The sequence below is a fragment of the Gadus macrocephalus genome, chromosome 9 (genome assembly GCF_031168955.1).
Source record: "Gadus macrocephalus chromosome 9, ASM3116895v1".
NCBI classification, from domain to species: domain Eukaryota; kingdom Metazoa; phylum Chordata; class Actinopteri; order Gadiformes; family Gadidae; genus Gadus; species Gadus macrocephalus.
The window spans coordinates 12515982-12530981 of record NC_082390.1 but is presented as its reverse complement, the minus strand read 5'-3'; the positions used below and the strand labels follow the sequence as shown (position 1 = coordinate 12530981).

Sequence of the window (15000 nt, the reverse complement as noted above, 5' to 3'; positions counted from 1 at the left end):
AGGAGTTTCAGCGTCCTTCTTTAAAATCAAAGACTATATGCTGTATTTCACAGTCTGTCAGCTCCCTGGCCAATGCAAGATAATAGGGTTTTGGATCATCCTGGAGACTATGTTTGATGTTTGAGTATAAGGGGTAATGGAAACTTCAAAGGGTGAGCCAGCTACTTTGATTCAGTGGTATCTCAATTTACCTCATCATGCCTGCACACACTGTACATCACACATTGTATGGAGTACACGCGAAAGATAGGGAGGTAGGTAAGAGGAAAGAAGGTGAGAAACAGAGGGAGAAAAGAAGGAAATTAGGCTCTAACGTCCTAGGTTCTAAGTTGTTCTGTTGAGCTGTATTCACCACCTCCTGATGTCTTCCTCTTGTGTCTCGCAGCTTCTTGGCATGGCGTTCTCCATGACGCTCTTCCACCACATCCACAGAACGGGGAAGAAGTACGACGCATAGCCTTTGGAAGGAGCCCGGTGGAGAGCGCTCTCACCGCTCATCACTGCCTGATGGTACAGACTCTGGATAGCCACCCCTGCCCGCCATTGCTTTGTATCCAGTCCCATCAATCCTCTCCTGGGAAAATGTCTGCTCAGATGTCCCCCCCTCCCCCTTTCTCTCTCTTACCCCTCCGCCTCATTTTGCCAAAGAGTATCGCTACTGGAAGAAAATGGAACTCAACATTTTTTGCAAGAGAGGAAGCCATTTTGGTGTTCACTCCTGTTTGGTGTGTGTTCCGGTGTTATGAAGGAAGGACTCTTAAGACAATGAGTGTTATTTCGAGCGCTCATGCCCTTGACCAGTGCAAAAAGACAGACATCAGGCTTGACAAAACTGAAGACCCTTGTCATAGAGGATGACACAGGTCGATTTAACGTATTTTCCCCGCTTTCACTCCTGTAAATGGACGATAACAAACTCCGAAACATAGCATGCTTCTTTTGTACCTCCCCAGAGTGAACATGGTTGGTGTCGAATGTCTTTTATTGAAAGAGATGTTGCCCGTTGTATTTTCCTCGTGTTACCTTCACCCCTCGTCGCGCCCGTGGAATGTAAGCGGTCGGCGAGGTCGGGGCAATTAAACCGAGCAACGGGATTGGCTGTGGGGCATGATGACAGAGGGACATACAGGGGTGGTGCACCGCGACACAGGACGCGTGTGACCAGTGTTGTGTGATATCTCGTTGGCACATTTTATTATCTTTTAACAGTCATTTCAAATGTTGTTTATTTCTTCAAGGTTTTCACTGAGACGTCGCAAAGTAATTAATTTCACGGTTCATGGTTCATGTTTATGTATCTAGATCCGGGAGGATTCATTATAGCTGTGTCATCTCTTGCCCCTGTTTGGCGAGGGGTTGAATATCTTCTTCCCCTTGCTAGTCTTTGCTAATGAACGTGCACTACACACACACACACACACCAACACATTAACACTGTTCAGCATCACTAGTATTTCTTGTCAAAAGCAACATATATTGTTAAAGGGTTTCATTATCCCTAAACAGACCTGTCAGATGGAGATCTATGGAGTCTCACCCGTCTCTCCCTACTTCGAGCATCCCGGGTAACTCTTGTTTATGTGTGTGTGTGTTTTATCAAACCCACGCTGGGCAGAACCAGAGCAGGCACCAATGCTGCTATCAAGTCATCAAATCATATCCAGTAGAAATAAGAACAACAGTGTTACTCCTCTTCAATTATCTCCAACGAGGCAACTATATTTTCCTTACCCTTTTTCTTGCTGTCCCGGTGAGCTAGAAAACTAATTTGCACACCGTGTCGCCGCACATGCCCGCGCCAACGCTGTTGCTCAACCGCCGCCCGCCCGCCACGGGCTGTTGAACATCCACACAACACGCTCTAGTTAGCTGTAGACGGTTCCTCTCTCTGCAGCGGCTCACTGCGTGCGCGTCCACGTGTGTGTGTGTGTGTGTGTGTGTGTGTGTGTGTGTGTGTTTGGGTGGCTGTGTATTCACATGAGCATGCGTGTGTGGGGGAGGGAAGGTGTGTTTAATGCCTCGCAGATCAAAAAGCAGGAATGCGTACTATACCGTGCTGTGATGGGTACATCTGGGTTACCCATAGTGCACGGCGGGAGGCCCCAGCGTCGACAGGAAGAAATCCGCTGAAGGGTAGGAGCGGTAATGAACTCTACGCGCCGGGGTAACGGACTGCTCCCGCGCTCGGCTGTGCGTGAGCTCGCTCTGTGAAGGCGCACGTGTGGCTGAAGAGATCGGTGCAAGCTAATTGGACGAATCCTTAATGGCTTTTACCAGTAATGGGCGTGGATATGGGGAGAAAAGGTCTGTGTCATTTCACGAATCGCCAGGTGGGAAACCTGCTACAGGTATCATTGGGGGACCAGGAGAGCGTGTGTGTGCGTGTGTGTGTGTGTGTCTGTGTGTTAGTTTTAAACTACGTGAATCCCATGTTTCGTAAGGCTTTGGAGGAGGTCAGAGGTGATGAGACACCAAGCAGTGCTGCTATCAACAGGAACAGTTGACACAGGAAGTAAGAGAACAGGATGTGAGGGTGGTCATGTGTGTCTTTGTTTGTCACACGGGAATCCGCCAGATGGGAACATCCAGCAACTCGCACAAAAAGCCCTTTGCTTTCTATTTTTTTCTTGAAATGACAAGACCTGTCTCAAATAGCCGGAGAAATCTGCGGGAAACTTGGGGTTTGGGTAGATGAGTTTGCAGACCCAGGCAAGACGAAACCGACATGAAGTGAAACATGGCATATCTCATTTGAACATCTTTTGTTTGTTAACATCACTGGCGTAGTGATTTGACTTTTAATAGATTTATTGTCCGCCTATGTCATAGGGATGGACCGCTCAAAGAAATTGCATTTTCAACCTTTTTGACCCACCACTTACACTTACATCGTAAATCCTATTACACCATAATGTGATTGTGAAACTATATACCACTCAATTACTCATTTGATTTCTTCTTGTTTTTTTTTGTATGCAAGGGCGAAGCAGAATGGACATGCAGCACCGATAGAAAACAGATTATATTATACCAACTGTGCTGGTCTGGGCCATTATTAGGAAGGTGTTCCAGACAAGGATGTTTAAGTGTTAGTTTAACATTTTCCATTGGTTGTTACCTGTTAAAGAAAGTATTTCATCCTGCATCACAGGTTAGAATATGGGAATGAAAAACGATTATTTTAACAAATATTGATTAATGATGCTATTTTTGTATATTGGCTATTTCATGTGCATTTATTTTTTTTAAATATGCAGTTGGTGTTCGGTTATTTGGTGTTGTCTTTTTGTTACATGACAGGGGCTTAAAGTCACTCATTTTATAAACTAGGACAGCTTTCAAATAGAACAACAGACATTGGGTTGGGTATCACCAAAATGCAATCGTCTCTCTGACCTAACACATGCCACAGGCATTAAAAGTGATAGTACATTCTAGATCTGATTATAGTCAAGTGTTGGTCATTATGAATAGAGATAATGGCCTTACGGTTATCATCCTTTATATGATTTAGTTTTTTTGATTTGCTTTTTGTTTTTTCATCATGTGCAAGTGACATCTGAGGTGTTTTTGAAAGCAGCCTGTGAAAAGCCTTTAATGGGAATACCAACAATCTTTTTTCTTCTAATCTAGCAGATGGCATTGTATAATATAGCTTGTCTCAGTATATCACTCCACTACTTATTCTTGGATGTAAATATGCTAATTTTACAAGGGATTTACTGTTTAATGTCTTTATTGCAAATCCGCTGGTGGCGATTGCTTCTGAGTTAGCATCATGTTGACATACTCTGGTATTGGAGAACTTTTTTTTAACAGGTTTGCCTTTTTCCACTTGGTTCAATGAAGGAATTACATCCCTAATTCATCATCCGTTTCATTTATTAAGGAGTTGTTTTCCTTTTCCTTTTACACATTAGAACTTTACGCATTGTAAATTATTTGTAATTGTGTTTATTCATCAGTGTTCATCTATAAGTAAGTGTTTGCAGCGTGTACCGAGCAAAACATTTTCAGAAGGAGTTATAAGTATTCCCTCTCATCTAAAACACTGTCTGTACCGCACCGAGACGGAAGGAGCCAGAATGTACACGCTCTCCCTGTCTTCTGTCTACTGTAAGGCAACGTAAGCCAATCATAATGTTACGTTTTCTCAGTTTTTTTTCCCACAAACCTGCTAATCTTTCCCTAGTGCTATACCTGACTCTGAGTAGTGGAGTTGTAAGCTCCACAGCTTCCTGTGATGATAGCTGTTGTGTTATGGTAGGTGGCAACACCGTCTGATACGTGTCAGGTATCGTTTAGGTTTTGACTTCTCCTTTTTCTTTTCTTTTTCTCCTTGCTATATGTAAAAGCACTCAGAATATCTATATTAGGTGGGTGCACTCCATGCTTCAATCTCTAAAACAAACATATTTTTTAAATAAAGAAGAAAAAAGTGTTGAGAAAACCAATGATACCCTACACGGCTTGCCTTTCATGTTTCGTCACTTCTCTGCGCTTGGCCTAGTCCCTTATTCTTGGCGCTGACAATTACCGAGGTTGCATTTTGGATCGTGTTTGAAGCCGAGTCGTTTGTTAAATTATTCGGGGTGGGTTGGGCGGGGGGGGATTAGATAGCACTTGGAGTTCCCCTTGAGGGTTTGGGAAATTGTGTCATACGAGAGATGCAAACCCTGACTAAATGGAGTTCCTTTTTTAGGTTCACAAAAAAACCAGCGGGACACTTTGCTCGCCTTTTGAGAAAGATGATTAATTTAAAACACAGTCCCGTCCCGATTGGACAATGAGGTTTGCACTGATAGGGTTTTCACAATGGGGTAAAAGTTGTAGTTGACCAATTTGACAACTGTCTATCTGGTGGTGTTAGCAGCAGAGTGTTTCTGTACTTGACCTGGCCCCTTGCACCATTCCATCCTGGCTTTCCTTCACTGTTCCTTCTATGCAACATCACGAAAAAAGATAAAGACCAACAAACACATGACCTATTTTAGTCTTTGTACACAGTACTTTGTATTGGTTTCATGAACTCAAATAAAATGAATAGAATCAATGGTGCCGACACGTTTTATGCTAGTTATTTTACAGCGTCTTTGCATTGGTTTTATACGTCTGTGGCAGCAGACATTTCATTAACCTAGTATGGGAAGTCTTTGGCATATTTAATGAGGCAGTTAACTTTATCCACATACAACAGAGTATGTGGATGAAGTCTGGCTTTTGAGATGTACCTCACAAATATCTTTTAAAGCATATATCTCTCACCACCTGCTTAGCTGTACAGAAACTCATTGCTGCCTCGTCATTTTGTCTTTTGCTCTGCTTTTGAAGGTTACATTTTATAAATGCTTTTGAACTTTTAATAAACCACAAGTGCACCTACCGGTCATTCTTCATGCATTACATTTTACAAAATTCCAAAGAGCAGATCACAGGAAATGTCATCAAAAAGATGAAAAATCTTGAATGTTTCACAATGGTCAGGATTGATTCAGTTACCTAGAATCTGTGTATTCAAATTAGTAGCCAAGTCAAATGTATTCGACTGGAATAGTGAGAACGTGGCAGATAATCTTTCCGACTCTTGACATTTCCTGTGCCCTGTTTGACAGCTGTCTCCTAGTATCTAGCGTTAAAGATAAGTCAAGGGTGTGAAATCGTTTCCGGGGCAGACAGACGATGACATGTCACCTGAGGGACAAGCTGTGATTTTACAGGAGTGTTGTGATTGACCGGAAAACCCCACAGATTAAGGTATTCTTGCTTTCAAGAACCGTTCGGAGGCCTTCTGAATAAGGCACCTTTTAATTTTATTTCCTTTTCCACAGTCAGACACATTTGAGCGTGCACCAGTAGTGCTGTTTACTCAATGAAATGACAGACATCACTCGTCCGAAACCGTGACATCTGAACGCAAAAATAGATCCTAGCCAGCCTGACAATCGTACCCTTTCTCTTTCACTCCTCGGTTCCCCGTGATCGCTGGTTATGGTGATGGAGACCACATACATGCTAAACTTCAGCAGACAGACATTTCTGTCTAGACGGAGGTGTGTTATTTTCTTGCAAGTCTTCATTTTACCACGCTATGTTTGTGTGGTTTCCATTTTGCACCGTTCATTAAATTGTGCGTTGCATTTTGTCATCCAATTCCCATATTTCCCAAAAACAGAATCACTGAGCTGAACGATCAATAATGCAGACGTTGAAGGGTTGTCTCTGTGCTTTTGTTCACATCAGAAACGTCCTCAGAATATCTATTTCATGGCCGGCTCTCCCATCTTCGTATAATTCGACAATTGGCAACCAAGGTAAAATCTTCAATCCCCAATAATTGGACACTATGGGAGAAGTGCGGCACTGGTTGTTCCAGTGCGATGCTTTCAGGTTGTTTGTTTTCTCAAAGTTTACTTAGAATGGCGCAAGTGAACCCGACCATTATTACCTCTATGACAACAGGGTCTCCTCCTGAGTTCCATGCACCACAGGGTCCCACCGGACCCTCTGAGATCTAATGCTTTCCTTATTCTCGGGCGCAGCAGGGAGAGGGCGGACGGTGCGAGAACGACCCGCTGAGGGGGGAGTAAAATAAATCTCTTCTGTGTGCACTTCCACGGGGGCTGCGGATAGAGCAGGGTTCAGCGCAACAAGGGCCCCGGCACTCCAAAGCCAGCCCAGCAGACCTGTGGCCCTGGGGGGAGGCCACCAGCCTGCAGTCACCAGACCCACAGGTCCTCTCTTTCTCTGCAACCCGACCCATGCTGTCACGCGACGGTTCTGGGCCTCTCCACCGGCAGCGTCAAAGCTCTGCCCCCCACACACCCCCCCAGCCCACCAATGCAACGCACCCCTCTCACTCTCTCTCTCTCTTTTAGGATGCCCGTCGCCCTTTGCAACCCAACCCCTCAACTCTTTTTTTTTTTTTTTTTTTTTACAGCAGCTGATTCCCACGGTGGCAAGAGAGAAACTGCTCCCGGTTGTAGATATTTGCCAACAACTGGAAAAAATACATTAAAAAAACAATAGCTCAGCATGGACAGGATCCAGAACCTAAACCGCGCGGAAACCTTCTCCTACACCAACCCCTGGATTAGATACTTCCTCTTCTTCTTCAGCTTGTTGTTCTGGGTAAGCCGGCTCTCCAGCCTTCCCGCAGAGTGATCTATTCCTAGAAGAGTCAGTTAGCGACTCAGAGTCCATGCCTGCCGTGAGGACCGCCGTGCTGTGTTGTTCCAGTGAACACGTTTATACTGACCGCTCGGTCAACAGATAGAGGACTCTTTCTTCCCATGCAGTCGCAGGCAGAGAAAGCTAAAGAAACCGTGTAAATAATTGAAGTAGCGGGGCTGCTATTTGGAGGGGGGGGGGGGGGGGGGGACATTAGCTTCTCTGCTGGTGAGTGGAGGGCTGATTTACAACCGTAATACCCAGCCTCCGGCAACCGAGGCGCGGCCGTTGTTGTGGGAGTAGAGGTCCAGCAGTACTTATCTCCTCATTTCACTCCTCCCCTCCCGCCCTATTTAAAACCAGCACATTTGACCAACCTGTGGGGTGTTTTGTTTGACTTCCAATGAATCCTTGTTCAATTGAATGAAAAAAAAAGTCTCCCAAGGTGACCAGTGAAACTTCAAAGCCAGCAAAAACATTGTACTTGCGGAATGTGCTGAATATGCTATTTATTTGAATTATGAAGTCAATTAGAAAAGATTGTAGAGTCCATCGATGTGAATCACTTCATTAGGAGTGGGTGTCAGTACAACCACTGGAACAGGACGAGGCGCTGAAGTTTGTCAGCGGTAATGCTCTCTCTCTCTCATACACAAACTCACACACACACACACACACACACACACACACACACACACACACACACACACACACACACACACACACACACACACACACACACGCACAAACACCAGTGCACCCTGTCTTCCTACCCGTTTCCCACTTCAGTAATCATTTTCTGCTGTCAAGGAACAAACCCAAAGCCATTTATTTGACCACACTTCCATCTTATCCCTGCACACCCTATCCCCCCCCCCCCGAGCACACACTCCACAGCCGGGGGGTGGGGGAAGTCAGCACCCGTTGACCCTGGTCGTGTTGTGCTTGTTTAGCAGAGACAGGACCAGAAGCGGACGCTCCATCTATAATCCATTAGGCCCCTTTTGTCCCCCATCCCTATGGCTCAACACAGTTGGCTTTCACCTCTCAGTATCTCTACCGCCATCCCTCTCTCTCTCTCTCGCTCTCTCTCGCTCTCTCTATCTCTTGCGCTCTCTCTCTTGCTCTCTCTCTCTCTCTTTCTATCTCTCTCTTGTGCTCTCTCTCTCTCTCGCTCGCAATCTCTCTCTATCGCACTCTCTGTCTTGCGCATGCTCTCTCTCTCTTTTTCTCTCCCTCAAAAGCTCTCTCTCTCACTCTGTTTATCTCTCTCTTTCTCTCTCTCGCTCTCTCTCACTCTCGCTCTCACACTAAATCTCTTTCGCTCTATCAAACCCTCTCTCTCACACTCTATTCCTCTCTATCATGCGCTCTCCCTCTCCTCCTTTGTTGCGAAGCCTACAAAACATTGCTGAAATGTTTTCACTGTTTCTCGGCTCCTATCCTGGATGCTGCACTGACTTTGCACACATCAACCGCACATAACACACATGTAAACACATGGGGTACCGGTGTCATTACTCAAAAAAAACCTCCAGCCTTGAGCCTTGTCAAGGAAGGCTCATCAGGACAGCGGATGGATACTCTGAATGAATATGTCCGTCTGTCTGACGTTCGATATGTTAGTTTTTTCTCAACTCATTCCACCTTAATAGATACCTTTGCTGTTATATATTCAAATACATACAATAAAGGTTACTCACAGTAAATTAGATATCCGGCAACAGTTACTAATGAAGACTGCAACACTTGCTTTTCCACTGCGGGCTCTTTGCTTCACCTGTATCTCCTCTCTGTCTAGAGACCTCATTAGCTCTTCTCTTTGCCTCATCCTTTGCGTGTACTAAGGGAATTGTCAACAGTCTGTTGGTGTTAGATATTGTGCAGGCTTTGCACTTTTGTGGCTGCCTACCGCATTGCCTGGAAGGATGTTCTGAAAAACAGAACGAGCGCTGGATGAACCGGGCTCAGAGATCCACAAGACCTTTGCTGCAATGGACAAATTCTTGTGCCCTTTGCTTACTCTCTCTCTCTCTCTCTCTCTCTCTCTCTCTCTCTATCTCTCTCTCTCTCTCTCTCTCTCTCCATTTTTTCTATCAAGAAAATGGATTTTCTGTATCTTACACAAAGAAAACCCTTATGTTGCCTTGGTTTTATAATAAAGTAAATCTGAAAAAAGAAATGTTTGAAGTTCAACTTGATAGACATGGCAGACTTAAAATGTCAGAAAGTTTCACTAAGCGCAAGATAATAACTCACAAGCCTGAAAATACGCTATGGACTTTGTTCAATACTCAACGAAACAATGAAAGAACGAAAGTTTGCACTTAGGTCATGAATTGGTTATTTATCATAGGGACAACATGTATTTCTTTGTTTCCTCTGCCCTAAAAGGCTCAGTTTGGAAAAGCTTAAAGGGGCTTAAAGTGGGAACACAAATTGAATTGACACCTCTGGGATTCCTTTTATGTATGAAAGTATGGTAACATTACCAAAAAAAACGGTGCTTGATGTGGCTTGGTGAAAGTCAGACTTAGCTTAAATGCATACCAGTTACACTTCATCTTGGGGACATGCTATGATGAGAAGCAAGAGTTCTTGAAACATTTTTACATTGCCTCTCAGCTTTGTAAAAAATGAAAAAAGCCAAGTTCCGGCTAAAACTAATTTAAAAAAAGATGATGAAAACCTTAATGCAGTGGAAAAAGTTCCACACCATCCCCTAAGTATTTATCAGGAAGTGTACTCAAGAGGAAGTGTGGTTTAAAATGAAGTGCAATTACAGTGGAAGCCGACTTAATTTGAAGTGTACTTACATTTTAGGTGCACTTAAGATTAATTAATAATAATAATTACATATATAAAACATTCAACTTCGGAGTGCCCTTGATAATACTCAAGAACACTCTATGGGGAAGGTTTAAGGAAAGGACACAGAGACCTAATTGGTCAGTAATTGAATAAGGTAGAGCTTTGAGGGCACTCATAAATGCTGAGACGGAGTCTCTTATGGGGAGTAGCAGTCAATGGCATGTCTTTGGTTTCAGCTTTTGAAAGGCTTGAAAAAAGATGAAGAGATCGTGAAAATAGAATAATAAAAAGGGAATGGAAAAGAGGCAGAAAACGAGAAATTAGATTTATTTTTTTGGGGATTTTTTCTTCCACCTCGAGAATACTATTCTGAAATTGGATTTATCTTTCTCATTTGGGTCATTTTCTGCATATTTTAGGTTTTGATGCAGAGCAGCCTAGGCGGGACTGGATCTCAGGTCTCCTGCACTGATAACCAAGAACTCTCTTCTGCGCCAACAAGCACCATTGTTGCTGCGGTTGAAGGTTATCATTTACATTACAATTCACATGAAATCGTTAGATTGCCAAAAGGACATCATCATGTCAGGTTTCCATGGAGCCGAGACAAGGACATGAGGTTGTAGGAGGCTATAATTTATGTTAAATTAGTGTGCTATCTTGCAACTATATGATCCATCATCCGAGTCATATGTTTGTCTTTTCAAGGTGACCCAGTCTCCTTGAATCCTGGAGTGTTAGCAGCCCTACGTGTCATTTGTGGAAATGTTTACCAAGTACCTCATAAAGACGAATTAGTATCTCAATGATGACTCAAAATAATGACTTACATGTCTCATTTAGGCCTAGGCCAAATTATGTCCTTATCTAATCATTCTAAGATATATTATAATAAGATTACTCATAATAATAACAATATAATAATTATAAGTGTGAATTTTACAAAGGATGAAAGGAGAAATTAGCCTTCTTGTTTACATGCAAGTTCATGGGATGAATTTGCTATGGTTTGATTTATTTGCCCTAAAAATGTCCTATTTTAGGCACCATGGTGCTATCCATGCTAAACAGGTATCCAAATATATTTAAATTTCACATTAAAATTACATTATTATTAAGGCTTGATTTCCCCCATCTTCCCCTATTACACAACCGTACACTTAAAAGGGTATAAGGCTTTGGTGTAGTCTCAGACTATGCAGCTTCCAATGAATTGCAAATGGTTTCACCCTAATTCCATGATGCACAAACAACCAGGGGTGAACTGGCCTTTCAGAGGTATGGGATAATTCTCTAACGGACCCAACGTCCAGCCGGGTTAGGGTTAGGGGTGGAAACTGTAGAGCCTATTGGAGTCCGACTGCAGCCGCACCAAAAAGAGCAGAGCGCACTGAGCTCGGCCCGCGGTGCACATCGTCAACATGATTTATTTAGGGCAAAGGCATGGCTGTGTGGTTTATCTCTCAGGGATATTGGCATAACAATTCTGAAGTCAGGTCAAGTCAATTCTGCATATTGTGCTCCATATATTTTGAAAAGATAACATTTACTTAGATTAACAAGTGATCACTTTTATCGATAAGAATAATCGACATATAGGGAGACATTTGGGACTTTGCGAGGAAATGAAATTGCTTGAAGCCTTCATCTCTTAACCCAGAGCCTTCAGCCTAAGAGGCTTGAGAGCTTACCAATGAGCCATCTCAGCTGGCTACCTCTATTGAGATCTTCACCTCTTTATTCTCTTCTGTGGCCAACACAGCATTGTTTTTAGGGGCTTAAAGGTGTCCTCCATTAAAAGCCATAATTACCAGTACACTTAATTTGAAGTGCCCTTCAATTTCCTATCTGTTACTCCCAAATTCGTGCTGGGAGTCAAGCACATTGAGCACTAGACTATAAAGTCAGTTCCACATTTCTTTCGAATACTATGTCATATATTTTCTAATGATGATGTTAAAATAATTATAACTGATTAATTTTGGTACGATTCTGGCTTATGAAGACATTGAGAATGAAAGTTACAACAATTCTGCTGGGAGTCAAGGCCACTAACCACTACTCTAAAACTTCTTCGTAAGGGCTTTACAGTCTCACGGTCATTAGCAAATTTAAGTTATAATTTTTTATGTTTTAATTCCCTAAAAAAATTAAAGAGATTACTTTATCTAATATTTTCTTTTCACCATGGTGGTCATGGTGCAAGTCCTATGGCACTCTAGATTGATGGAGTATTTTTAAATGTATCACATTATTTTCACATTATTTTATTTGAGTCGTTTTCAAATTTAATTTTCTCTGCAGGTTTTCTCCTTGTTGATTGTCATGATAGGTGTGTATGCCAAGGTTCAGAAAGCAACAGGTATGTACAAAAAGGAAAATACGTGTGCTGCTAATTTTAGATCTGAATTATTATAACTTAATTACACGGTGGAAGGTACAATTATACGTTTACTCTCTTTTACTGTGCAATAGAAATGAATGGTCATCGAAAAGGTGATCATCACACTGATGATTTCATCTCAAATCATGTGTTTGTTTGTGTGTTTTGTTGTTTTTAACCAACTGACACAAGAAGGGAGAACGCAGGGTAAAATAGTTGCTGGGTCAATAGCCCTAGAGAAGACAGGGGATATCAAGGGAGGGAGTTAAAGAGCAGAAGAGTCGCAGGCTTTCTGGCGAAAAGGAAAACTATTGACAGCAAACAGTACCAAATCAATACAAACAGAGGGAGAGAGAGAGAGGGAAAAAGAGAGAGAGGGAGAAAGAGAGAGAGAAAAATAGCGTGAAATAGAGGGATAACGAGAGAGAGGAAAAGAGGGGGAGAAAGAGAGACAGAAAAAGAGAAGGAGACAGAGAGAAAGTGAAAAAGAGAGCGAGATGGAGGGATAAAGAGATAGAAAGAGGGAGGGGGATGTAGGGAGAAAGAGAGCGGTGAAGTGGAAGTGGATAATGCATCTGGATCTGCGGGACATCTGTTGATCTGCCTGTCTGTCTTCAGACACCGTGAGGGACACCTTCCTCATCGACCCGGCCGTCGTGCTCATCGCGGTGGGGGTGGTCATGTTCTTCATCACCTTTTGCGGCTGCGTCGGAGCTCTGCGGGACAACATCCGTCTCCTGCGAGCGGTAGGCTGGTCCGACCATAGGGGGGGTGTGGCGGTACACTGAGGTCACGGCTCGGTTCATGCCTCGGTTCAGACAGCACGGTTCGGTACGAGTTCGGTACAATGTCTCAGGTTGTACCCGCCTAGTGTCATACAGTCTCTCTCCTGAGCTAGCTGCAACAGCCTGAACTGTGTAAACAATAAGTAGCCCACATCACCTCCAGACTCCGTCCGTAACTTGTAAACAAAATAAGACAATCAGTTATAAAACTGAAAATGCAACATGTCTTATTTATGAAACTGCACACAGTACAAGTACACAGAATTGGCGCATTCCCACCGGAGGGTGCGGGTCGCTTCGGTGCGGCTTGGTGGAGTAGTGAAGTTGCGGTTCGGCGCAGCAGGGGGGGGGGGGTAAACCGGATGGCAACAGCCGCGGCAGGTACGTAAGCATTGTGACCTCAAAGCAGCCCTACACAGTGTAGGCTGCTAATAAATACAAGGAGAAAGAGGAACGCGAACAATGAAAAAAAATCAACAATGTATAGGACGTCCAAGAAGGAGGGCAAACTTTTGTGCGACATTTTCTTCAATAAAGTGTAAATAATGTGCTAGTTATTATCCCCCTGTCTCACTGAAGTGCGATTCTGTCGACCAATCAACGGGCGGCTTGTGTAGCTCGAACTTGGCGCCAGCCTTTCAGGGGTACCCCAACGGACGAGTGCGGCTCAATGCGGCTCAGTCCGGGTCACGCCCACTTTTGGCGGTGGAAACGCGATCCGTGCCGCACCCTAGCGAACTGAACCGACCCGCACCCTCCGGTGGAAACGGTTCTTCAGTTGTCCCTGAAGAACTCGCGTATCTAAGATTAGTTCCGCATTACATTAATTAATTCGCACACCAATTTTATTTAATTTTATGCTGTGTATTCTCTATGTAAATCCATGCACCGAACCGTGACGTCCGTACTGATTCGGTTCAATACGAATAGGCCTACATGTATCGTTACACCCCTAGACCATAGTGACCCATCGACAGTGGGCCCCACCTCTGTTGTAGAGGCTCTCCTATGCCTTCTAGGGGGCACTTGTGTGTGTGCGACTGCAATATGATTCATTCTTTGTGTCTGAATCAATATCTGCGTACGCCCTCTCCCTTTCTCTTCCAGTTCTCCTTCAGTCTGACCCTGGTCTTCCTCACCCAGCTGTCCATAGCAGTCCTGGGGTTCTTTTACTCGGATCAGGTAGGACTACTCTGTATGATAGGGATCCTACTCATCCCAGGATCAGGCCTACTCTGTATTTTTTTAATTGCATGTTCAATGTATCAATGTCTAGTCAGAATTGTTACGTAGTGCTTGCGTGTTTCTGTGTGTGTGTGTGTGTGTGTGTGTGTGTGCGTGCGTGCGTGCGTGCGTGCATGCGTGCGTGCGTGTGTGCGTGCGTGCGTGCGTGCGTGCGCGTGTGTGTAGACACACACACACACACAAATAATAACAACCTACACATCAATAACAAAATACCATTATTTTCCTCCAACGGCACAATAATATTCTCCAGTACGCCACAGAGAATGCCTCCACATAAAAAAAAAGAATAAAACGAATAATAATAATAAATAAATAATAATAACACAAATGTGATCCGCGGTGGGGGCACCTCTGCATCAGCCCCATGATGCCTCCATTCCCCCCCCCAGCTGCCTGCCCCCCCCCTGTGTCTTCCGTCCCGCCACCTGCTGCTATACAGAGCAGCCTAACATCCCCTCCTGGCATCCTCTCCCCTCCGCGCTAAATGATTAAAACGCCGCCACGGCACTTCAAAGTGGAGCCAAGTTGTTCCATTTCCACAGCTACCCCCTTCAAGGATATCCATGTTGCTAACGACATGTGGAGGCGGGGCATTGGCTGAGTGGC

The 15000-nt window shown here is 44.0% G+C and overlaps 2 protein-coding genes across 9 annotated transcripts in view; both read left to right on the top strand.

The window, feature by feature from the left end:
• The window catches only part of tspan9a (tetraspanin 9a), a 139202-nt gene extending 134149 nt beyond the window's left edge, over positions 1-5053 (top strand). For all 7 annotated transcript variants that reach the window (XM_060060807.1, XM_060060810.1, XM_060060808.1 and 4 more), the window contains one exon: positions 386-5053. In XM_060060807.1, the coding sequence (XP_059916790.1) occupies positions 386-457 (72 nt within the window). In that variant the 3' untranslated portion in view covers positions 458-5053. The remainder of the gene's footprint in view (positions 1-385) is intronic.
• A 1804-nt stretch (positions 5054-6857) lies between these two features.
• The window catches only part of tspan33b (tetraspanin 33b), a 15217-nt gene continuing 7074 nt past the window's right edge, over positions 6858-15000 (top strand). The window contains exons 1-4 of one of the 2 annotated variants that reach the window (XM_060060813.1): positions 6858-7128; positions 12283-12340; positions 12980-13107; positions 14254-14328. In XM_060060813.1, the coding sequence (XP_059916796.1) occupies positions 7033-7128; positions 12283-12340; positions 12980-13107; positions 14254-14328 (357 nt within the window). In that variant the 5' untranslated portion in view covers positions 6858-7032. The remainder of the gene's footprint in view (positions 7129-12282; positions 12341-12979; positions 13108-14253; positions 14329-15000) is intronic. The other variant, XM_060060812.1, reaches the window with a different exon arrangement.